This window comes from Camelus ferus, chromosome 6, assembly GCF_009834535.1.
Source record: "Camelus ferus isolate YT-003-E chromosome 6, BCGSAC_Cfer_1.0, whole genome shotgun sequence".
Lineage (NCBI taxonomy): Eukaryota > Metazoa > Chordata > Mammalia > Artiodactyla > Camelidae > Camelus > Camelus ferus.
Genome location: NC_045701.1, coordinates 61,175,678 through 61,200,944, shown reverse-complemented (window position 1 = coordinate 61,200,944; position 25,267 = coordinate 61,175,678). Strand labels below are relative to the sequence as shown.

Below are 25,267 nucleotides of genomic sequence, written 5' to 3'. Positions count from 1 at the left end.
GGAGGAAATGACAGGATTCCTTCTAGGCATCACATCTGACAGTGTGAGAGATAATCACCCAAATGAAGTGACTGTGGAGGCCCTTGCAACATGAGATGGTAGAGCATGTAAACAGGGAAGACATCTGAGCTTAGATATTAGTTGAGATCTCATGAATGGACAGACTTCCTCAGGCAGTGAGCTCTGATGCAGATGATCGTCAGAAACCCACAGACCTTGTCTCTTGTAATGAGGGATGGGGCCATAGCAAGAGGAACTGGAATAAAGGAGGAGTCACCCATGGTGCCCCAGGTTAACCCAGGAGAACCCTCCTTACCCCTGTTGCCCCAGAATAACTACTAAGATGGCCCTCTTTCACTCTCAGAGAAGTATTGGTTTGACTGATTAGTGATACAGGCAATTTAGATAAGGGAAGGGACAAGAGCCAGTCAAGGAGCAGTGTGTGCTAAACATGACGGAGATAAGCACTGCTTAAAAAGAAAAGAGTAATGAAAGTTGTCAAGGGCAACATTAAGTCAGTGATGATGAGGCTGACCTGAGATTTTAATGTAGAACAGTTTCAGCAGGAAAGTAAGGTCAGCCTGTTTAGTTTTGACCCTGTTGACTTTTTCAGGGCACTTTGCCAAATGTATTCATAGCTAATGATCAGCCTTCTTATTGTGTTGATACTTTGTCAGATTTCTGATACATCACTTAGAAGATTTTTAAGGAATATGACAAAATTCATAATCATTTTGAGCACAGAATTCTTACAACCAAATTGCTTCAAGTATTAATTAAAAAATAAGAATAAGTGTATGAAATTGCAATTCCTGTATCTCCCATAGTGCTTAGCATTGTGTTTACACCCAGTAAGCACTTAGTAAATGTGTGCTTTATATGTTGATACATACCATGATTATTTGCCAATGCACAAAAGGCCTAAATATTGTTGTAAAACAGCTAAAATCCCTTCCTAGAAGTTTTGACAGTGTGCGTACAATTGAATGTCTTCTATGCAGGCACAAACTAGTTTTATCATTTCACCAAACAAGGGACAGAGTCTGGATTAGCTGTTGTAATTTTTTTCATGTTAATTGGCCACTTTTGTCAGTAACCCACTTCGTTGAAGAACATTCTGGTTATTGTTGGGGATCATGAAGGAAATAAATGATGCTGGCTCTGCCTTAAAGAGCTTAAAGAATACATTTATTTAAGGATTATGTTGCCCTTTCTTTGGTGAGTTGTTTTGCTGTGCATTACATGAAACTTTTAATAGGTAGCAAGATCATTCGTGCACCGCACAGGCCGCTGGAGAGCTACATAGTCAGACAAAGCCAGCTTCCCATCCCTTTATTTATAGCCAGGCGAAACCAACTTTTTAAAATTCATTCACTGGGCAGAACTCTGACTGGGTTGGAAAAGAAGTTAAGGATGTACTTTCTTCTTTCCAATAGGTAGAGAGGTGATAAATTAGCTTATGGAAAAAGCACAAAGTACTGAGTCTTGCAGATAGAAACTTTTTCCCACTCTGTAGATCCCATGGGTTCTCTCAGAGTGCCTTTATCTTAAAGACTGTGTGTATGCACTACGCTTTTTTTAAGAAGGAAAATAAAATCACAGAATTTTAGTATTTTAGGAAACTTTGTCAGGCGGCCATGTGCTGACTATTGTACCAGAGACTGGAGATAGGGAAAATGGTTAGGAAGTTGTTGTTGTAACCATATGATGAAAAGACTGGATTCTGAGATGTTAATGGGAAGGAGGCCATGAGTTTGAGATATTCTGAAGGCAGAATGAAAAACTCTTGGTAGTCGATTTCATGAAGGGGGCATCTAGAGTTTGGAGCCAGCACTGGATCTGAGAAGAGCAATGGTGCTTTTGACCAAAATGTCTGCCAGATAATACTATTCAGAATTCCATCTTTGAAAGGTTGTGACTTTGTGTGCATTTCCACTATGTAGAGGGTCTGTGGATTATGTACATTGAAGACATGCTCATGGAATGAAATTTATACATCTCATCTCTTTTTCCAGCTCCAAAATGAAAACTTGTGTTCCACTACCCAAAATACTGTTTATCTAGTTTGGAGACTTTTGATGTTTAATGTAATTTCCAAATTAGAACGAAGTATTCTCCTATACTTAGGAGAACAGTGACAGGCACGCAGATCCCTGGACCTGGGCAAGTTACTTTGCCCAGGGCTTTAAAGAAAGTGTTCAAACGTTGCTGTTAAAAGACAGTTATTTGTTCCTGAGTTCAGTGGGCCGACCCTAATATTGGAGCAAATAGAAGGAGAGGCCCCACTGAAGGTTGTTACATCATTACAGGGTGATGACAGAGCACCTGCCCTAGATTGGGATGGAGAACCAGTGGATGCAGCACTGACCTAAGTGTGCTCAATTTGAGGATAATGATCAGGAGATGATAAATGTTAGATTTTCATTACTTATGTTAGGTATTTTGCCTTCTAAGATTCACAAATTAGAAATTCCATTCCATTACCAAGTATATATCCAATTTTCTTGAATTTTTATTTCTCTTAAAATAAACTCCTGTTTCATGTTGATGTATATCACAGTGTATTATGATGCATCCCAGTGAATAAGCATAAGCAAAGTAAACTAAAAGTGTCCTTTTATGTTACAGAGGTATTAGTCAGTAACATTTCTTTTGTACAGCATTCAGTGCTATTTGGGTAATGTGGCAACCATAGCAGATTTAAGGGCTTTTTGTTTAGTGATGGGCCTAGAACATCTTTTGGTATATATCATATATATCATATAAGGCATGCACCCAGTTTCTACTTGGTCTATAATCTAGCCCCTGGAGGTACTTAATTACTTGAGATCTGCTGTTCATACTGAAGAACTTTTGGTCAGATCTGTGATTAGTAAGCAACTAACATTGGCTGCAAGATGTTTGCTATGAGGTGGAATAATTATTATTTGCAATATCAAGTGTTAAAGCCGAAGGGTGTTAGGTTGTGTAGATGTTGAGATGGAAACTCTGATCTAACTTCATGCAGATTAATTTCCTGAATATATTTCCTTATATTTACAATGAGGATAAAATAGTAAGTTAGGGTGATTGTGTGAATTTGATGAGATAATGTATGTAGCATCTTGGGTTTCTTGATGATCTTTTATGAATATCCTGGGAATTGACTTAATTGCTCTTTAAAAAGATTTATAGCTTCTACCTTTCTAAAAAATATAAGTAATTTACTCTTTTTGCAAATTTTGTCACTTCTTTGTGCTTATTGCAAATATCAAGGAATGCCAAAGTTTAAAGAACATAAAAATCAGCACAAATTCTGTTGTCCAATTATAAGAACTGGTAACATTTTGTAAACATCCTTTAATCACTATTCTATGTATACCCATAAATCACTCCCCCCCACACATTCACAGATACATATAATGTTATAAAGAATGAAATTAAGGAATCTGCCTTTTCTAACAAAAATACGCCGTTAATCTTTTCAGATCTATCCCCAGAGATCCCCATCAGCATCTTAATGGTTTCTGAGTTTTCAATTGTGTTGCGTCATTATTTGTATCACTCAATCTTTATTTTTTCTCATATTATAAACAACATTTCAGCGATCATTTTTGTGCACTCATTTTATATGCCATAATATAACTTCCAAGAAATGGAATAGTTGGTTCAAACAGTATGTCCATTTAAACTTTTAACCCATGCTTAGTACAGGCATAACTTTCTGATTAATTTCTGATGAAATCTTTATCTAAAATATTATACTATGACTTAGAATATATTTATTTTTCATAAACTACTAAGTTCCACTAATTTATGTCCCCAGTTTGTAATATTCTTGGTATTAGAATATTAGCACTTAATTTTCACTATAGCAATAGCTTTTGTGATTTATACCTCTTAATGGTTGTTTTGTTTTGCTATCTGCCTTTTAATACTTTTTTTTGTATATATTTTTAATTGAAGTATATAGTCACTTTACAATGTTGTGTAAATTTCTGGTGTAGAGGATAATGCCCCAGTCATACATGAGTCTATATATATTCGCTTTTGTATTCTTTTTCACCGTAAGTTACTAGGAGATTTTGAGTATAGTTCCCTGTGCTATGAGTATGAACTTGTTCTTTATCTATTTTATATATATTAGTTAGTATCTGCAAACCTTGAGCACCTAATTTATCCCTTCCCATCTCCTTCCTTCCCTGGTAGTCATAAGTTTGTTTTCTATGTCTGTGAGTCTGTTTCTGTTTTGTAAATAAGTTTGTCTTTTTTTTTTTCTTTTAGATTCCCCATATAAGTGATACCATATGATATTTCTCTTTCTGGCTTACTTCACTTAGGATGACGATCTCCAGGTCCATCCATGTTGCTGCAAATGGCATTATTTTATTCTTTTTTTATGGCTGGGTAGTGTTCTATTGTATAAATATACCACAACTTCTTTATCCAGTCATTTGTCGATGGACATTTAAGTTGTTTCCATGTCTTGGCTATTGTAAATAGTGCTGCTGTGAACATTGGGGTGCATGTATCTTTTTGAATTAAGGATCCCTCTGGATATTCAGAATACTTTAATGATATTCTCAGTCAGATTTGACTGGGAATGATTCTTATGTACTTGCTGTTTTGTTTTGCTATATGAAGAAAATCCTTTAAAGTTAATTTAACTTCTATTTTTCTTGTGTTCTTGTTTAGAACTATGCTTTCAATAGACAGCTATAAGGAAGTTTAAAACGTAATCGCTTTCAAGAATGCCATTATATTTATAGCAAGATATGTTAACACATATAGAGTAATATGAAAATATAAACCAAGGCATATAATTACTGTTTTAAGTGAGATATTGATAAGTTCTGTAGAAGAATAGGAGACATTCCTCAGTCTGGGATAATCAAAGATTTTATGGAGGAAATAATAAGCCCTGAAGAGTGTCTGGGATTTAGGGAAGATGAAAGAGTTATCTGTTGCTGTGTAAGAGATGACACCAAGACATAGCGACTTTGTATCACAAGGATTCATTATTTTTTATGACCATATTGTTGACCAGACAATTGGTTCATCTGTTAATTTTGCTTGGGCGCACTCAGCTCCATTTAGCTGGCACCTTGGCTAGGGACTTGGTTCAGCTGGGACTACCAGATAACTAGACCTCTCCATCCTTGCTTTCTTGCTGTCTTGTCAGTACAATCTAGGCTTCTTCAGGAATGATGGTCTCAAGACAGCATTCCAAGAGAGTGAAAGCAAAACATGCAAGTCCCCTTAAGGTCTAGCTTTGGAAATTGTGTAATATCATCTCTGCCTTATTCTAATGGAAGTCACAAAGCTAGCACAGATTAAAGGAAGTAAATTCCAGCTTTTGGTGGGAGAAGCAATAAAGTCTCATTGCAAAGAGATGTGCATACCAAGATAGAAAAAATTTGTGGACATATTTTGAAATCCACCACAAAGAAACTTCATGAACAAAGATTTGGAATCAAGAATAAATTGTATGGAGGCTCACGAGAAGATAGGTTATGGCATTACTTTTCAGAATATACAAGAAGCTCTTGGCTATTCTACAAATAGTGTTCTTAGGAACCTTGATAGTTTATTTCAGTTGGTGGCAGTACCATTTCACTCTTTGGGTCTTGGATCAATAGTTGTGTTTTGGTAAAGACAGATATTTAATATTATTTCAAGTATGGTGTCTAGTGCTCTCATGTTAATGTAAGTATAATAGTAACACTCACTTTATAGATATATAGAAAGAATAACTGATCTAATATTATCCTCTATTTATTACTTCTTTTCATATTCTGGTGCTAAGGATTAGAAAAATGACTTGCAGGTATCATTAATGAAAAACAAAGATTTCTGGAAAACAGTTAAAATGTCTATCTAGTACAGTATAAACACAGAACAACTATAAAAATATTTGAAAACATTATGAATGGCAAGGGGTTAATATCCAAAATGTATGATACAACTCAATATAAAAAACAAATAACCCAATAAAAATTTTGTAGAAGACCTGAACAGACATTTTTCCAAAGAAGAGATACAGATGGCTAACTGGCACTTGAAAAGAGGTACAACATCACTAATTATTAGAGAAATGCAAATCCAAACCACAATGAGGTATCACCTCACACCTGTCAGAATGGCTATCATCCAAAAGCCTACAAATAACAAATGCTGGCAAGGCTGTGGGAAAAAAAGAATCTTTGTAAACTGTTGATGGGATTGTAAGTTGATGCAGCCACTGTGGAAAACAATCTGGAGGTTCCTCAAAAAGTAAAAATAAAACTACCACATGATCCAGCAACTTCGCCTCTGGGTATATATCTGGAAAAAAATGAAAACACTAATTTGAAAAGATACATGAACCCCAATGTTTAAAGCAGCACTATTTACAATACCCAAGATATGGAAGCAACACAAGTGTCCATCAACAGGCAAATGGATAAAAAGAATAGGTACAGTGGAATGTTACTCAGCCATAAAAAAGAATAAAATTCTGCCAATTGCAGCAACATTGATGGACTTAGAGAATATTATGCTTAGTAAAATATGTCAGACAGAGAAAGGCAAAGACTGCATGGTATCACTTATATATGGAATCTAAAAAATAAAACAAATGTATAGAGCTAAATAGAAACAGACTCAGAGATAAATAAAACAAACTAGTGGTTACCACTGGGGAGAAGGGCACATTAGGAATAAAGGATTAAGAAATACAAACTACTATGTATAAAATAGATAAGCAAAAAGGATACATTGCACAGCAAGGGAATTACAGCCATTATTTTGTAATAGTTTTTAATGGAGTATAATCTGTAAAATACTCGATCACTATGTTGTACATCTGAAACTAATAAGATATTGTAAATCAACTACACTTTAATAAAAGAATAATAATCATTGCCATGTAATTATTGAAACTATTTTAATGTAGTCAGTTTTTATTGTAATCGTGGGATAAGTGATAATCTGGTGAAATCTGTCCAATATTACGCTAATTTGATAAATTCTAAAAATGGTCCCTTCTGTGTCCCAACTTATCTTACAAGTTGAGTTAATTTAAATAAAGATTCAATCAGCTCCTTGTGTTACCTGGAAATCTCCTTCAAAATTCCAGCATCCCTAAGAGGGATAATATATTAAATAGTTTTCAATAAATTTAACACTTAATAGAAAGTAATTAATGAGATTAATTTCTAACAGAATAGTTGACATGGTTCAGATGCTGGATGGAATGGGGCATGTATCAAGTGAAGACTGTGAAAGAAAAATATCTGGCTCATAAGTGGGTGCCTACTGTGTGCTTACATATGTGGATTATTGCAAAAGAGCATCCAAGGAAACTAGGAGCCATTATAAGGGAGTTGGAAAGAGAATAAAACTAAAGTTGGAAGTCTGATGATCAGCTTCTTCACTTTGTTCTGAGGCCAACTGGAGTCATTTCAAATGTTTTAACAGGCTGTGTGATACATATACAATCAGATTGATGGAACATTTTCCTTCCATGTCTTAAATATCATTATTAAAGGTGGACTTTAGTGAATAGAAAGAGAAATGATGATTGAACCACCTATGTGGCTTTAAGGGTTACCAGAAATGCATTTGCATATTAGTATTTTAAATTGCTCAGTCTAAGGCCAATGATTACTTGCCAGAATTTATAAAAGGAAGATAATTAGGAAAAGTAAATGTGGATCATTGTGAATGGGCACAAAAAGTCTAGAAAATATAAATCATTAATAAAAAGAGGGATGGATGCAGCTTGATCTGAGGAGCAAACAAGATGAAGTAACTGGAGATCCTAATTTATTCAGAGAACTGGGTATGGTAATTTTATGTGCTATCCTGAGAAACTCTTAAGTGGAGGCGGAGTTACAGTTAATTAGCTGAACATAGATTTTTGTTTGACTACAAATTGTTTAACCATGAGAAATAAATGATATTTAGTTTATATACTTGGAATGACTATAAGTTTGTGAATTTTTGTAAACTGTGAAAAGGAAATGGTCATTAGATTTACTTCAAAGAATGTGACTTGGGAGAATTAAAGATGAATACTTTTCTGTAGGAAGTAGTGGATACTACTTGAGAGCAGGGATTGTGGTCGTATCCTTAGTTCCTTAGTGGCTATTGTAGGGGCTGCATTTAATAGATGTTCAATAAAGATCACTGAATTAAGCAATACTTGAATGAATAGTGAAATCTGTGACAGTTACATGGCATTACTCAATCTTTTAACCTTTGTCTCTTTTTGAAAACAAACATTCATTCATTACTTTAATGTTTATATTATAAAAATAATAGTTGTTTTTCAGTATTAAGATATAAAATATATTAAATATTCAAAAAAGAATTTTCTAAAATATACTATTAGGTTCTGATATGCATCATAAGGAGCTCTTACCTTCCTCTCCCAGGTCCCCTAATCAGCTGAGAATCAATCTGTTTTATTAAGCCATTAATAAAACTGTTTATTAGAATATTAGAGTTGCATGGTTAATCAAACTTAGTGGCTTAAAACAATTTATTAAAAATAAGCCATTTATTTCACTCATGAACCTACAATTTCTACAGGGCTAGGAGGGCATGCTTTATTTCTGGCCCTTGTGGTATCAGCTGGGATGGTTTGAATGGGTTTGAAAAATTCACTTCCAATGGGCTCAGCCACATACGTGGCTGGTAAACTGATGTTATCAAGCTATGTGCTGCACACACAGTCAGACTGTTAGGGCACTTTCCTTCCTATCTAAACTGTTATTATTAAGTATGGATTTAAATAGAAAAGGGAGTGATCGTTGAAGGACCTGTGTAGCCTTCTGTATTACCAGAAACATCTTCTCATATCAGCATTTTAAATTGCTCAGCCTAAGGCCAGTGCTTAGCTGGAGCTCAGCCAAGAGTTTTGGCCAGGGGCCTTGATTCCTCTCCATGTGGACCTTTCTAGAAGAAGTTTGGGCTTCCTCACCACACAGAAACTATTTTCCAAGAGCAGGTATTCTAACAGTGGGGAGCTGGAAGTTTCTGGTTTCCTAAGGCCTGGGCCCGATACTGGTATATGATTAGAGCTACCATCTTGTATTGGTAAAACAGCACAGAGCATGCCTAGATTCAGGCAAAAGGGATTTAGACCCTGCCTCTCAGTGGGAGGGGTGTCAGAGAATCTGCATCTATCTTTATTCTAACATAATTATCTCTACAATAATCCCCTTATGGTAAATAAGAAAAGTAGAAGACTTTTTAGATAAGACATTTACTGTTGTATATGCCAGAATTATCAAGTCTTTAAATATGATAGACTTATAAAATTAGTTTGTCTTAGATTGTCTTAAGCTTAAAAGGCTACAGAGGCATTTATAAAACGAAGTTTATCAAATTTTAATAGGTTAGTCTAATTCTTACTAGTAAAGTAGGCAAATTAACGTATATGGCATCCCATTCAAAGGGAAAAATTATTTAATAGTCCTGTACAAAACTGGCTAGGCCAAGCATGATCATGCATGTTTGATGAATGACAATAGACCTTGCCAATTTATTTATTTTCTTAGTATGGCCAAGGCATGTATCACCTTAGCTTCTAAATATTTTATTCTCCTATATACATTAATAATGTGTGTTCCTTCCATGTTTTTGTATTCACCAGTAGTGAAACTTTGAGTTGAAAAAAAAGGATGTTTTCTGAAAAACTGTTTCCTGGGATTTTAATGTGTGAATTTACTGGAAAAAATACTGAATACCTACTATGTTCCAAGAACTGGTCTGTGTTCTGGAAATACAGCAGTGAGCACAAAGGACAGGGCCCATGCCTGTACTTACGGATTTTGCATTTCTAATAGGGAATATAGGTATAAAGAAAGAAAGAAAGAAATACATAAATTAAATTAGAGATAAATAGGATTGAGGACATGGGCATAGGAAGAGGGTGGGGTGATACTGAAGGAAGAGGATGTTCATGCCGCTGTGTGAAAAACTCTTTGGAAGCTATTTCCGTGATGATGATGGTGACAATACATAACGTTTCCTGGATGCTTACTTCCTATTGAACTCTCTTTGAAAACTGTTATTATATGAGTTATCTCATTTAACACAGTTCCTTTGTAAAGATTCTACGGTGATTGTAAAGTTATAAGAGAGGAAATAGAATCCTAGCGAGTTAGTCAGTGGCCCAAATACACATAGCTAGGAAGTGGAAAAGCATGTACTCGTAAAGACTATGCAGGATGCTGGTAGAGGTGATGAGAAGTGATTGAACTGAGGCTATATTTTGAAGGTAGAGCCAACAGGAATTTTTGACAGATTAGATGTAGGAGATGAATCAAAGAGTCAATTGAAGAATGACTCCATATATTGGTCTGAGCAACTAGGTGTGGCTTTGCAATTTACTGGGATGAAAAGTGCCTTTGTTTGTTGATGAGAAGGTGCTGTAAATTAAGAGTTCTCTTTTAGACATGTTAGATTTGAATGGCTATTAGACAAGCAAGAAGATTTGTGTGTCTGTAATTCAAGGGAGAGGTATTGCTTTGGGAGTTAGCAGTGTAGAGATAGTTTCTACTGAGATCAATTTTCTTCATTATTGTGTGTCATGTCCTAGGGCCACTCTCATTAAAGATGTACCCATTTATCCTGGGAACACTGACTGTGGTGGTGAGCAATATTGTGCTTGCTGTGGAATGTCACACTTGCTCTCATTATATTTTTTGAAATGTGTACTAGTCCTAAATGTTGAAAATGTTTTTAAGGAAGAAGTGGTTTCTCTTTTTTGAAATATATGCATATTACATGAATCTGTACATGTGATAAAATTTTATACAAAAAAAGACAGCATGTGACAAACTAGTGAACTATGAATAATGTCTGTAGGCTGGTTAATTGTATTGTGCCATTGTCAATTTCCTGGTTTTGATAAATTACTATAGTTCTATACTGTGGGTACATGTGAACTTTCTGCATGATTTTATAACATTTCAAAGTTAAAAAATTGTATGTGTAAGTACATGTTATATATATAGGATTATACACATATAATTATATGTATAATTGAATGTCTCACCTTAAATTATGACCTTGTTTAGTCCTACCCACTGTAGGACACCACACTCACATGAAAATGGGAGGCAGAAGTGGATATCTTTGTAATATACCAAACTTAATGGAATGTTATTAGTCTTCATTTATTAATGCTGAAAACTTTAAATACATTGGCAGTTTTATTCATATTTTAATGCTTAAGCTTTTCATATGAGCAGGATACGTGCATGTTTAATGTACCCCAAAGATGAAATGTGTGGTAATTTGTTAAACTAAAAGGCAGTAGTAAGACACTTTGGCACATGTCGCATATTACAAGCATCTTAGGGAGCCAAATGAGTTGAACATGTCAGAATAATAGTTCTGTGATATTTATTGACAATTTAAAACAGCTGGGCACTATTCAAAAGCATGATTGTAGTGTTATTTCATCAACCTCTAAAAAGATCATTATTGTAAAAACAAATTCTCTTTTCTGGAAATGCAAAAGTTCGTATCTGTCACATGATTCTTCTACCTTTAGTTTGTTTGCATTATTTCTGTGTTTCTTTTTTTTTTTCTAATGCAAAGAGATTTTCCTTTTTTTTTTTAACATTTTTTATTGATTTATAATCATTTTACAGTGTTGTGTGTCTTTGTCTTTCTTAATATCAACAATGATGAAATAGAGCTTTAAGTTGTGATTACCTATACTTTTTTGTTGTTTTTAAATATAAGGATTCAAAGATTTAAAGACCCAGTTGAGAAGTGTCAGCACTATATTTTGCCTACTCAGTTTTAACAAAATACTGTCTATCTTAAAAATTGTTCTGCACTGGCACCAAGATCCCTAAATAACAGTTAAAAAAAAAAGTGAGTAATGCTTGTAAAATCATAGCTTCTTATTATGAAATTATAATTTGTTGTACTCAAAAAGCAACTATTCTTTAAAAAAAATAGATTGAGGATCTTAAATTGCTTCACTAGATGGATTTTATACTACTTACATCAAATGGGATTTGGTTGATAACACTGAAAAATGAAAACAGTCCATAGTTTTTGTTTAGAGAAGGCCTTTTTTAAATGCTCAGAGGAAGTAGAATGGAAGTGATCATTGTCTGACATTCCACTTATTTGTGAAATGCTTATGGAATGTGTATGGTTACTAACCATTTTGCTTATTGAATATTAAGGGGAATAAAGTGCTGCTGTCTTTTCAGAAGAGCCCTCTGTTAACTAAGGGAATAAAACCAAAGGGACGGGATAGGCTGGGAATGGTGTGTGATTGGATGTGTGTTGAGTTTGCTTTTGAAAGCTTTAACAAGATCAGGTCAACATTAGTAGCCTGACCAGATCAGAAGAGAGAAGACTTGGTAAATTATAGGTTGAGGGAGGGAGTAGCAGTTAGGAGCATTAAGAAATCCTATTCCTTTTCTAGCCACTATAGATAAATAACAGTGGTTTGCAAGTTGGCTGAACTCTTAATTAAATAATGAAATAAAAAAACTTACAATGCTGGGATACTGACATGAGTTTAATAACTAGAATTTTCAGGCACTCCCAAAGCTTTATTTTAGCTGCTAATTCCAACCCTGTTTCTCTCTAGAACCTTCTAGAAATGGAATACATTGTTTACACTCCCTATATTTCTGATGTTCTGTCAATAATATGTGTAAGCAGAGAAATATTCCAGAAGCCAGAAGAAGCAAGCAATGAGAAAGAGCATATACATTTCTAAACTGGATCATCATTCCCTTGAAAATTTAAATTGATTAGGCTTCATTCTGGAGGACAAGGCTGGAGAGTGACTTCAGTTACAAAGCTAAGCGTGTCAGGCAATTTATAACCTTGGATCATCTATTTCTTCATGAAATCTATCAGCCATTCTCATGTTTTGCCACAATGACTAGAGTGGTGCTCACTCATAAAATCATGTTTCTTATACTACAAATAACATTTACTGAGTGAATACCAAATTCCAGGCACGCTTCTGGAAAAGTTACCATGCATAATCCCGAAAAGTCTATGAAGGCGTCTCTGTCAGATGATTCATTGATTGGGCCAATATTCATACCTTTTTTTCCACTTGGGATATTTGTTTTATTTTCATCACTTCTTCTCTTTCAGCTCTCCTTTATGCAACTATTTTTGGAAATGTTACCACAATTTTCCAGCAAATGTATGCCAACACCAACCGGTACCACGAGATGCTGAATAATGTTCGGGACTTCCTGAAACTCTATCAGGTCCCCAAAGGCCTTAGTGAACGAGTCATGGATTATATTGTCTCAACATGGTCCATGTCAAAAGGCATTGACACAGAGAAGGTATGGGTTCTTATTATTGTTGTTCTTATTTATTTTCTATTACAATAGGGTATTCAGATGCCTGAAGCTTTCCCACACATACTATTTGTATAAATGCTTTATAAATGTGACTCTGTGTTTTGTAAGCAACATATCCGTCAATCATATTATGGAGTGCTTAGGAGGTGGAAAGCACTCAGCTATTAATTATCAATTAGTACTAGTCATCACGCTCAATTTAGGAATTGTGGCTCCCGAAAACAACTAATTACTCCATTTCCCTAAAACACTCTCATTACCACTCAGAGTAATTTGCGGTATTCCTCTAAAATGCTAACTGTGCTGCCACTTCTCCTGCTAGATTTTATTCTTAATTTCTATTTTGATGGTTTGCCAGTTTAAAATTGAAAAACAAACATCCTTGCTTACAACTAAAAAATTACATGTCTTCTATGCTACCTTCTCTTTAAATTTCTCCTCTCTCATGTGCTTCATAAAGCAACTTACAATTCTTTGTTTTCCCTTTTTCCCCACACAGATCTATAACATGGATACCAGCCTCCTAATCCACCAAACATCTCTAATTTCTTGCTTGTCTTTTCATGGAATCTCTTTAAATTTTTCCAATCTAACTCATATTAGGGGCGAAAGATGAAACCAAAGTCCTCCTTACAGTAAGCAAAACCAAATTAAAAAAAAAAAAAACAACAACTCACTTCCTACACCCAGCCGATTCACATCAAATGTAGGGGCTGGCAAAGAGGGCTTGCACACACGTTTTAGAGAAAACGGATCTTGAGCTATTTCATTTTATTAGCATCAGTGGAGACTATTTTTAGGTACTGATTTTTGGTATGTGATAATCAGACAGCACATGACCTTTCTTGCTTTTCCCACAAATTTAATTGTTTTTTAATCATATGAAGTTGACTTGTAGTCTTTCTTCCAGACCTGCTCAACAAACCCCTTTCAGTGTCAAAGTGAAATGAGCAAAGTCGATGTTTAAGTTAGGGGAATTTCATGGAACAGTAAGTAGGTAGTTTTAAGCCAGAGCAGGTGTTGTTAGGAGCAGAGGATTGAGGAGAGGTGAAGGGAATGAACTTGAAAAGTGAGAGTCAAGGGAGGGAAGCCTTCAGAGAGAATACAAGGTACTTGAGGCCAGCTATGTGGAAGAATTCATGAAAGAGGGTGAGATTTGAGATTTGCTCCTCTTTTAACATTTTACAAGATGCAGTTAAATGGCCCCTTAAACTGGAATGTGTGACCACAGAGGGGAAGGACAAGTTGCATGTCTGTGAAATTTGATTAATGTGTACATGAACTGGTATCAGGTCAGTAGGAAAGGAATGCAGAGAAGGGACAGAATCTTCCTCAGGGGTGCATGTGAGAGTCAGTGTTTAAATCGCCAAATGCAGGAGGTTCTTTGAAGTCCACGTTCAATAAAACTGAGATTGAGAGGTAGCCGTCTACCTTGTCAATCACCGTCTCAGTCAGAAGCTTTTCTTTCTAGAAAGTTCAGTGGAATCACAGGGTAGCTGACAGAAAACATCAGTGAAATAATGGAATAATAGCCTTTTACTTTAGAAGAATGCCTGACCCAGAGCCGATGCCACAGATCTGGTACATGGCTGATTTCTGAATTTATTTCTCTAAATTCCCAGATGCTGGGTTGGTTCAAGAATGGTCAACAGATTCTCGCAAGCTTCCCCTGTAGGACCTGCGCAACCGCCCACTTCATGATGCAGTTGGGGTGTAATACATTGGCATTGCGTGTACAGAAGGGCGTGCACCATTCATTCTTCTCATTGACATTTTTTGATTGCTATTTATCATCTGTGGTCACGGAAATGTGCTTCTGATTGGCAGAATATCCATGGAAAATGGAGTAATAGGGGAAAAAAAGATGAGGAGGCTAATGTTAAGGGTGAAATAAGATTTTAATTCACATAAAAAGATTTTTAAAGAAATAAGTAAAAATATTAAAATAAACTAGCTCTTAGAAAAAAACATGGACATGCCTTCTAACTGAATGGGAAATCCTTTGAGTAGTTTTTGACTAGTAGGAGGAGCAGATTTAAAGAACTCTGGCAAACATGAAAGTTTTGCTAGGCATCTGTAAAACATATCTAAAGTTGAATTTAATGTGGCAGCAAACCCTCAACAAACCCCATGCCTGTATTGATTGCTCCCAGCCTGTGAGGAAGATCCTCACTCAGATCCATAAGAACTAGCAGTAGCAGCACTGTAAGTAAAGAGACGTGCCGAAGTCTGGGTCTGAGAAGGGAGTGTAGGAGAGTCCCACTAACTGCCTAGTCAGTGCGGCTGAATTTAAAACTGCGTTCTTAGTCTACATACCATATGCTGTATTGAGCAAGAAGAAAACAAAACTTGGCATCCAGCTCTCTGGTTTAATAGAGAACCAGACAACAAGAGCAGAAGACTCACATGTCTGTTAGGCAATTATTTGACAAATCAGTAGTATACATAACATATAACTTAAAAACATGGTAAGAAAGTATTGAAGTATAGACACAAGAATTGGTAGCCAAAACAAACAGAGGGAACACATATCTTAGATCTAGACTTTATTATAGGTAAGAACTGAAAATCAGAGACACATCAAAATATGGGATTGATATATTGCTTAATATTATAAGAAGATGTTTAATGAGAGTCTTCCCATATGACTAACATGAGTATAAGAAGGACTGAGAATTAAATGTAAAAAATAAAAAAAACTGTTAGAAGAATATGTGTGAATATATTTCATTTATCTTTGTTTGTATTAATGCAGTGGAATACATGACAAATTAAGTAACAAATAAATTTGGTTAGAATATGTAAAACCTCTCACACCAAATCCATGGAAATAAGATAAAGCATTTGCAGCAAATATCACAAGTGAAAGATTAATTACCATTGTAATTTAAAGTGTCACGTAAAGAGATTTTACAGATCATAAGCGGAATTAGAATATGTGAGGAAAAATGAGCTGAATACACAAATAATTTAGAGAGGACAAAAATGCAAATTACTAATAAACATACAAAAAAAACTTATTTTAACTTGTAATGAATAAATACTGAAAGAGTAAGAGAGCATCAAAAATCATGCCCAGTCTTAGTGAAGTCTGTAGTGACTGACGCAATCCTGTACTTCTGGGCTGTATGTGATTTGGTAGGGCAGTTCTTGGAAGCAGTTTTACCAAGATAACATCCTAAATTTGGGGATATTCTAGACCTCAGTCCTTATGCCTCTTCCCTTTTCTGTCTGTATTCTCTCTCTCAGTGATATCATACAATCCCATGACTTAATAAATACATGCTGATGTCACCCTAGTATGCATACTCATCCTGGACCTATTCCCTGAACCACAGATTCTCCTACCCAACTGCCTACTCGTATCCAATGAAGTTGTCCAGAACTGAGTTCCTAATCATCTCCCATAAACCTGCTCTACTGACATTCTTCCCCAGTGCAGTTAACTGAAACCCCTCAGTTGCTTGCGACAAACCCCCAACATTAAAACTTCCACTAAAGCCTATTGGCTCCACCTCTATTTCTCACTACCTCTGTTACTGTCACCTGGTCCAAGTTCACCATCCTGTCCTACCTGCAGTATTTTGTAGCCAACTGATTGTTCTGTGCTTCCACCCCTTATCCATTTATAGGTTAGCCTCAGCACAGCAGCTAAGAGCTTATATGGTTTTCATAATAAAGCTTTCTATCTCTTCTCTTCTCTTTTCTCCTCTCCTCTCCCCTCTTCTCCCCTCCCCTTCCCTTCCTTTTCCTTCCCTTCCCTTCCTTTCCTTTCCCTTCCCTTCTTCTCCCTCACTCTCTTATCTCACATTTCTAGTTATCTATTTTATTTATCTAATCTATCCACCCATCATCCATCCATCCATCCATCCATCCATGTATCTAACTTCCTATTACATATTCTTCTTTACTGTGGGCTTTTTTTGATAATAAGAATGAAATTTATTGAGCCTGATAAAATACAAGGGTAGAAAAAAATCAAAGTTTGATAACAGTAATCACATAAATTCTGTAATTATAGCCACAACCTTAGAAATATGGATTTACTTGAGGATAACTTTAGTAAACAGTATCTGATTTTTAAGTTATCCCATATTTGATTATTAGAGACCTCTATTACACTTGTTCCTCAATGAGCCAAATATTTGTCTTATTCTGTGTTTCTCATCTCACATTTTATTGTTTCTTTCAAATATTTTATTAATGGTGGCTGTCATCAGATTTAACTATGAATATATACCCAAAAAGATGCTTCTCATGTTCTGAAACAGCTATATTTTTTTCAGCTGCTGGTGCAATGGAATTTAATGATGCATTGCAACTAATTAGGGAAAACCTTTGCCCCAATTACTGAAATTTCATTCTGTCACTTCCACATATTTAGTTTTATAGATTTTTTGAATTCAGCTTTAACCCGCAAGCAAATTAATCACTGTGTTTTATTTCGGTCTTAACTTGGTTTTTTGTTTGTTTTTTTTTGTGAATAATGCTTTTTCTAATGCAAATTTTGGCATTAAAATCGGTACTGATGTGGAGATTGTAGCATTTTTACCATGAAAGCCTGCCTCAGGCAAATTTAAAATATAGAACAGTACCCAGATTAATTTTATTTGGTTGAAAGTATTTTATTGACTACTAATTACTATAGTTGCTTTAGATTCTTTTAAAATTTAATAACCAAAATCCGTCCCCTGGGCTTTGCTACTTGCTAACATTCTGTGCACGTAAACGGTAAGAGAAATGGATGGAATGAGCAAGGATTTAAGAGGGAAAGAGCAGACTATGTGAAAAAAATAGAAAGGATGATAGTTAAAGCTCAAAAAATCCTATTCTATAGTTTGAAATGACTTTACTGAGAAATAATTCCAATGAAGTAAATGGCTGGGAACTTTATTTTCAGCTTTAGGACCTATGAAAAATATATAACTTGTATAATGTGCGGACCACATATTTCTCATAATACTAGATTTGTTTTCAGCATGTTCTGTAGAATGAAGTTTAAAACCATAACATTTTTTATTTTACAGTAACTTTTTTTCTAACATGTTCTTTGAAAAAACTCAGTAGAAAGAGCTCTTTGGTCTTCATTTCTTTTTTTATGTGTTTTTTAATAAACATACAATATCAGTAGATAGATTCCCATTGTATGAAAAGTTCTGGCAGAATTATGCAAAGCATTCAGGCAGAATTATGCATTTAGAATGTAAAGAAATTGATTATTTTTAAACCAAACCTATCACAGAAGCACTGTACTTCTTCGAAATATAGTAGGCAATATATATTTTTCCTACGAGTTAAAGTAACTTTCTTTGAATCAGTTTACTTTTATACATATCTTTTATTAATTTAGAAAAGCCTGTCTAAATATTTCTTTGTATTCCTAAATGTGAAAAACAAGGGATGACGTCCTTATACATTCATGGCATCATTATCTTGGTTCAATATTTAAATATTTCAAGAAGTTCCTATGGCAATGTACAGCTGAACCCAAGAGTGAAGGCAATAGCCTTCCAGGAAGAGCTCCACATGGTTAAATATGCCATGTAAGTACATACCCTGCAGATAGTGAAATGAAACTGAATCAGTCTTAGAATGTATTAATAGAACTTTTGTCTTTGAGTATCAGGAGAGGTAATAATCTTCCCAATATAGTCCATGTTAATCAGATCATAGATAATATATTATGTTCAGCTTCCAGCTGGATATTTTAAAAGAAATATTATCAAATGGCAGCACACTTACCAGAAGAAAATCATGACGGCATAAAGTTCTGGAAATCTTGTTATAAAATGAACAGTTAAAGGAAATATGAATATTTAATTTGGCTAATTGAAGACTTTGAGGAGAGGTATGACAGATTAACTGAAGTATTTGAAATATTTAAAAAAGCAGCGATCTGTCTGCTTCAGGGGGAAGTTAACTCCCTGCCAGAAAAGGATACAGACAGAATGTAATACCAAATGAAGTGACAGGTCCTGGCACTAAAATTACATAACTGCACCTGAATGATTTAGAGTACTGTTATGTATCATAACTTGTTTACAATTCAGACATATATATTCGAGAGATACTGTATTAAAATTGTAGAATGAAATTCAGTAATGATTCAATAATTATTTCCTCCTAATTTTTTATTCGTACATCTAAGTACTGTGTAGTTTTACACATAAAACTAACTGGTTTTTCCAAGGTAACAGAACGAATACCATCCTAAAAATATTATGAGGACTCAGAACCCCTGATGGGGCTGGGCCAGGCCAGGCCATGGGACAACTGGCATGTTTTTTCTGTGGTCTTTAAGGAAACGGCTTGTTGAGCAAAAGAGACCATGGCTAGTCTTTTATTATAGGAAACTCTTCTTCAGCCTGTTGTGTGGAAGCATCGTGTCCTAAATATCTGAAAACTGGCTTTTCTAGCTATGGTGAGAAAACTTAGCTATTCATGTCCACATGTGCTTCTCAGTTGTTACCTACTGAAAAATTACAGGGTAGGCATTCAGACTTACTGACATTTCTCTTTTCTAGCTGACCTGCAGGCATTATCTGAAACCTCAATTATATTTTTCCCTGCATGTTTCAGAAATAAAATAACACTCAAGGATTTATTACAAACATTATAAGTAGATAGAATTTTAAGTAGTATTTTCTGTGATAGCAATTTGGAGCATCTGTTGTATATATAGTATATCCTGGCTTTTGGCATGGTTTAAAGTGCTCCAACGCAAGCTTTACATTATTGTTAGCTAATACAATTGCCAGTAAACTTTGTGTGTCGGGTAGCAGGCAGTATTACTTTTCTCCAGTAAGGATAGGGAGACATTGTATAACTAAGTTAAAACCTGAATGACTCAAACCTCTTATCTAGAAATAATTATAAGTGCATTCTTTTTATGCACTGTGTTATAATTAGTTTACTGCGTTAGAGTGGGCTAATTTGTATTTCATTTTCACACCACTCTGTCACTAGCCACTGAGGAAGAGACTAAGGAATCATTTGCTAGCTATAGTCCAGGAGTGGGAGGGCTGGAGGAATTAATTTTACTGAAATGACCATACTATCCAGGGCAAGCTACAGATTCAGTGCAGTCCGTGTTAAAATATCAAGGGCATTTTCCACAGAACTAGAACAAAAAAAAATTAAACATTTGTATGAAAACACAAAAGACCCTGAATAGCCAAAACAATCTTGAGATTAAATGACTTGCCTTAGGTCACACGTAATGAAACTTAGATTCTGCGCAGAACTATGTTACAGAGGCAATGCTTTTAGCCACTTTGCCTCTGGTTGCGTTTTATTACCTAGTAGACAACTATCTCCTTATCACATCTTAATTGTTCCTATTTTTTCATGTGTTTATTTTTCCAAATAAAGTCTCCCTACCCTTCCCACTTATCATCTTCCCTTACCCCCCAGATAAATCTCATTAGTTTTGGATTGAATTGCACTGTCCTCATCTCAGAATTAAGCTGTACAGCAGAGGCCATCTGAAAACTTGTATAGGTTGCTCAGATGAGATATGATGGTATCATGAGAATTAAAGATCTTGGATATAGGTCTTCTAATGCAGAGTTAGGAGTCTATCCCTAGAAGCCAATGTGAAGATCAGAGTTTCCACAGTTGGAGTGCAAACTGGAGGTAGTGTAGGTGACTATGAGGAGCAAAATGCTAGATCAGCAGCAGTAAGAAGACTTGAGTTCTAGTCAGCTAGGCTCCCTGTCTAGTCGCCGTATTCCAGCTGGATGGCCAGTCAGTTAAACTCACTTGGTCTCAGAATATATATTCTTTCACGAGCTTTCCATTTCTTTAAAATTTTTTTTTAAATTTAGGTATAGTTGATGTACAACATTATATACGTTTCAGATGTACAGTATACTAATTCACAATTTTTAAAGGTTATATTCCATTTGTAGTTATTATAAAATATTGGCTATAATCCTTGTGCTGTACAAATGTTCTTATTTATTTTATACATAATAGTTTGTGCCTCTTAATTCTCTATCCGTGTCTTGCCCCTTCTTCCCTCTCCCCACTTATCACCATTAGTATGTTCTCTGTCTGTTTCTTTTCTGTTGTATTCACTAGTTTGTTTTATATTTTAGATTCCACATATTTGCAACAACGTGGATAGACTTGGAGGGTATTATGTTTAGTGATCTTTCCATTTCTAAGATTAAAATTTAAATGTATATTTGGGAAGATTTTGTGAGAAATATTAGTAATTTCCTTTTATCACATAGGAGAAATCAGAAGTCTAAAATTAACTGTTTACTATTATAACCCTTGTATCAAACTTTAGCTTGACAGTAAATGAGATTAATGGGAACCAGCCTTCTTAGGGGAAACCTGTCACTGTCAGAAAAGAGACAACCCAGCCCAGACACCAAGTTACACCCGTTGTTTCAGTTAGGATCCCTCTGGTCTAATGGTACAATTTAAAATGCCAGTATCTCCAAGGAGACTTTCCCCATTTAATCTGACCATTATTACTTGGCTTCAGAGTGCCTTGTAGAGTAATAAAATCAATGATTACATAATTTTAGTGTATTTTCAATGATTCATATACTTCAATAAATCACATAGCTCAGTATGATTAGAAGTAATTTATCCAGCCATCCTCAAGACCGTTAAGAACCATCCTTCCGTAGGGTAAGGAAGCAAATAAAACCAAATCCCCAACCCCAAAATCCTCTTTATTCTTCATAATAACACTTCATTGTCATTTAAATGTTCTGTTAGAAGGATTTTGATTTAATAATGGCTTATTAACTTTGTAATAAAATATTGTACGGTTAGAGGAAAAACGGAAAATTCTTTTTAAATGGAGATGAAATTCTCTATGATGAAAGCGAAGTCCTGAGAGGAAGTTTAGTCAAGAATTCATAAATATTTAGAGGCATATTGATGTATTGGTTGGTGTTAAAAGGTGTGTTTCTTGTTCCAGTATTTAATAATGAATGTTGATTAACCCCGTATCTACATTCCAGACATTGTTCTGGTCTCTGGAGTGACAATGGTGAATGGTGCCTGCCCCACAGGACTCCAAGAAGCAGAGTGATCAAATCAATTTCCACTTTCTTTGATCAGCTGCTGATGTTTTGTAATTACATCAAGAGGCCCTTGGCCTTCAGGCCTGGGGCACCTGAAAGAATGGAGACCAAGAATCAGGGGGTAACAGAACACACATTTAGTGAATGTAATGGCAGAGTCAGGGTCTGATTCTGGTTGCTAGGGTTCAGACTCCAAAGTCCATGCTCTTTGCCCTGCATCATTTAATCTGAACCTGTTGTGTTGCAGACACTATGCCAGACACTGGAGATGACACTGCGAACAAAATTGGCAAGGTCTTTGTCTCATGAAACGTACAATTTAGTGGGGGAGAAAGAGAAAAATAATTGCATGAATAATTAATATTTTCTAATTTCCTAATAAGAATCTAAATAATTATGACGTGTTAGCATTCAAGGTACAAGAGATTTTTTTTTTAACTTTGGTATTCTTTCTTAATGTAGAGAAGGATGGTTCTACCTGCATTGAGAATGGTTAAGTGCACTATTCCTAAACCTACTGTGCACTGTGATATATTGACATTTCTGAATCCTTATGAACATGTTACAGTGATGTGATCTTTGATTACTACCTTGTAAATACTCTGAAGCCAAATAATGACATGGTTATGAAAATTGTTTTTGTTTCTAGTAATCAATAAGCGGTATGTAATTTTTCTAAATTGAATTCGGTATAATTATACCCGTGGACAATAAAAATTGGAATTTTAGTAAACTTATGCTGCCTAACTTGGGATGAATATTAGATTAATGTTAGGGTTTTTCACTATTTAAAAAAAGTTTCTATACTCTTTACAGGTATTGGGGGTTAAGAAAAGTTGCTTTCATTTGTGCAAGTGTTTAGTATGTAACCTTTCAAAATATATTTAAATTTTATTTTCTTAAATTCCTTTAAGAACTAAAGTTCTCTTAAGAACTTAATATTTTAATGAGCAAATGTTAGAAAGCCATCAGTTCTTAAGCCAACAAATACCCAGCACCACTATAAGAAATTACTGAATGAATATGTCAATAGTGGTGCTGCCATCAAACTTACGACTGTCAAAAAGGCCTAATTCTGTAATCAAAATTTGGTGGAATACTAGAGCTAATATTCTTGACATTAAATTTATCTTTAACTGGTTTTAAGAAAGTTCTTGTAATGAAATCTCCCTACAAACCTACAAAGGGAGAGTTTCATTTATTTGGCTTTCTGAGGGCTATTGTAAATGGTTCAAAAGTAAGACAAAACAAAATATTCAAAACCAAAACAAACAAGCAAACAAACCAAAAACTCCAGTCTAATTGGTTCTTTTTGACAAAGTATTTTATAGAAGATTCAAAACAGCTGAGAGAAAAACCAAAATCTTAATGTCATGACCTTTACTTACTAACTAATAAAATATGTGACCTGATATTATCACTTAATCTTAATATACCTCCTTTCTCTATTGGCCACAGTATGTAAGAATGTTAGTGTCAAAGCATGAGTTATTTTACTGAAGTAAATTTTCCAGTTGACTGAGGCTTTTACTTTCCTGGACAATTATTTAAGAAGAATCTTTAGAAAAGACTTTCAAAATATAGTATTTTCCTTAAAGTATGTGTAAGAACATTTATTACATAAATTAGGAAAATACTTTCATCACAAGGAGCTTTATACCTCCTCCTACACAAATTTAGACATTTACTTGTTTAATCCCATAATTCCAAATCCCACAATAGAGAAAGGCAGTTTGGTTATTACAATTTTAAGGATAACTTCTTAAAATAGCATACCAAATATGCTATATATGTGCTAACTATATGCTAAATATAATTTATCCTTATGTTCATCATATTCATATTGACTTTTACAAAAAACTATAGACTTCTCATAAAATTAAAATTGATATAAAACAGGGCAGTACAACAGACATGCATGAACACTTCCACATACACATACAAGTAAAGGGTTGAATGCAGCAGAAGTGTCCAGCCACCTGGAGTGCCATTTTTACTGAACTTGGTGATATTGAACTTTTGATTTTCCTGGCAGCTGAATTAAAAAGAGAAATGTCTATTAAAGGAAAAAACTTATATATGTTCTTATATATGTTCTTTTGGTGTTAAATCCAAAAAGGACTTTGTCGTGGAAGTCTTTTAGTTTGCAAGCAGTAGAGTGTATTGCTTAAGATCAGGAATCAGCAAACTTTTAGTATGAAGGATCAGATAGTACATAATTTGGACTTTGCCAACTTTGCCAGCTTTGCCATTATAGCATGAAAAGAGCCAGAGACAACATGAAAATAATGAACATTGCTGTATCCCAATGAGAGCTTATTTATAGACACATTAATTTGAATTTCAGATATTTTTATATGTCATAAAATATTCTTTTCCTTTTTTATGGAACTCAAGAGAGAAAATGAATGATTATCTTGAAGTCTTCTAAAAAATAAATAAAATAAAATGTGAGAAATCCCACTTGGATTTTTCAACACAGAGCATATTGGTAGACTTGATAGTGTAGTGGAAACAGATGCAACATTGGAGGGAGGAGGAGTAATGTGTAGTAATTACGAGTGTGATTTTGGCACAGGAATAATCAAATTAACATATGGTAATGGCACAAGTTAATGAATCTAAAAATAGCCCCAAGCATATGGGAAGACATTATATATGACAGAGATAGGCAAATACACATCAGTGGGAAAGGCAAGGCCATCCACTGAATGATATTGGGATCAATGGGGAAAAAGTTCAATTTGATCTCTCCTTCCCACCGTATCAATCAATTTTGGCCTTTAAGACTTAAAATATGAGAAAGCTTTTACTTAAATATGTGTCACTTTTTACATAAATAGAAAAATATATATCTTAAAATGCATATGGAACCACAAAGGACCTCAAATA

At 34.8% G+C, this 25,267-nt stretch overlaps 1 protein-coding gene across 1 annotated transcript in view; it reads left to right on the top strand.

The window, feature by feature from the left end:
* KCNH5 (potassium voltage-gated channel subfamily H member 5) overlaps positions 1-25,267 on the top strand; it is a 275,740-nt gene that overhangs the window by 166,987 nt on the left and 83,486 nt on the right. Inside the window, exon 8 of the mRNA XM_032482152.1 lies at positions 13,111-13,310. Within this exon, the coding sequence (XP_032338043.1) occupies positions 13,111-13,310 (200 nt within the window). The remainder of the gene's footprint in view (positions 1-13,110; positions 13,311-25,267) is intronic.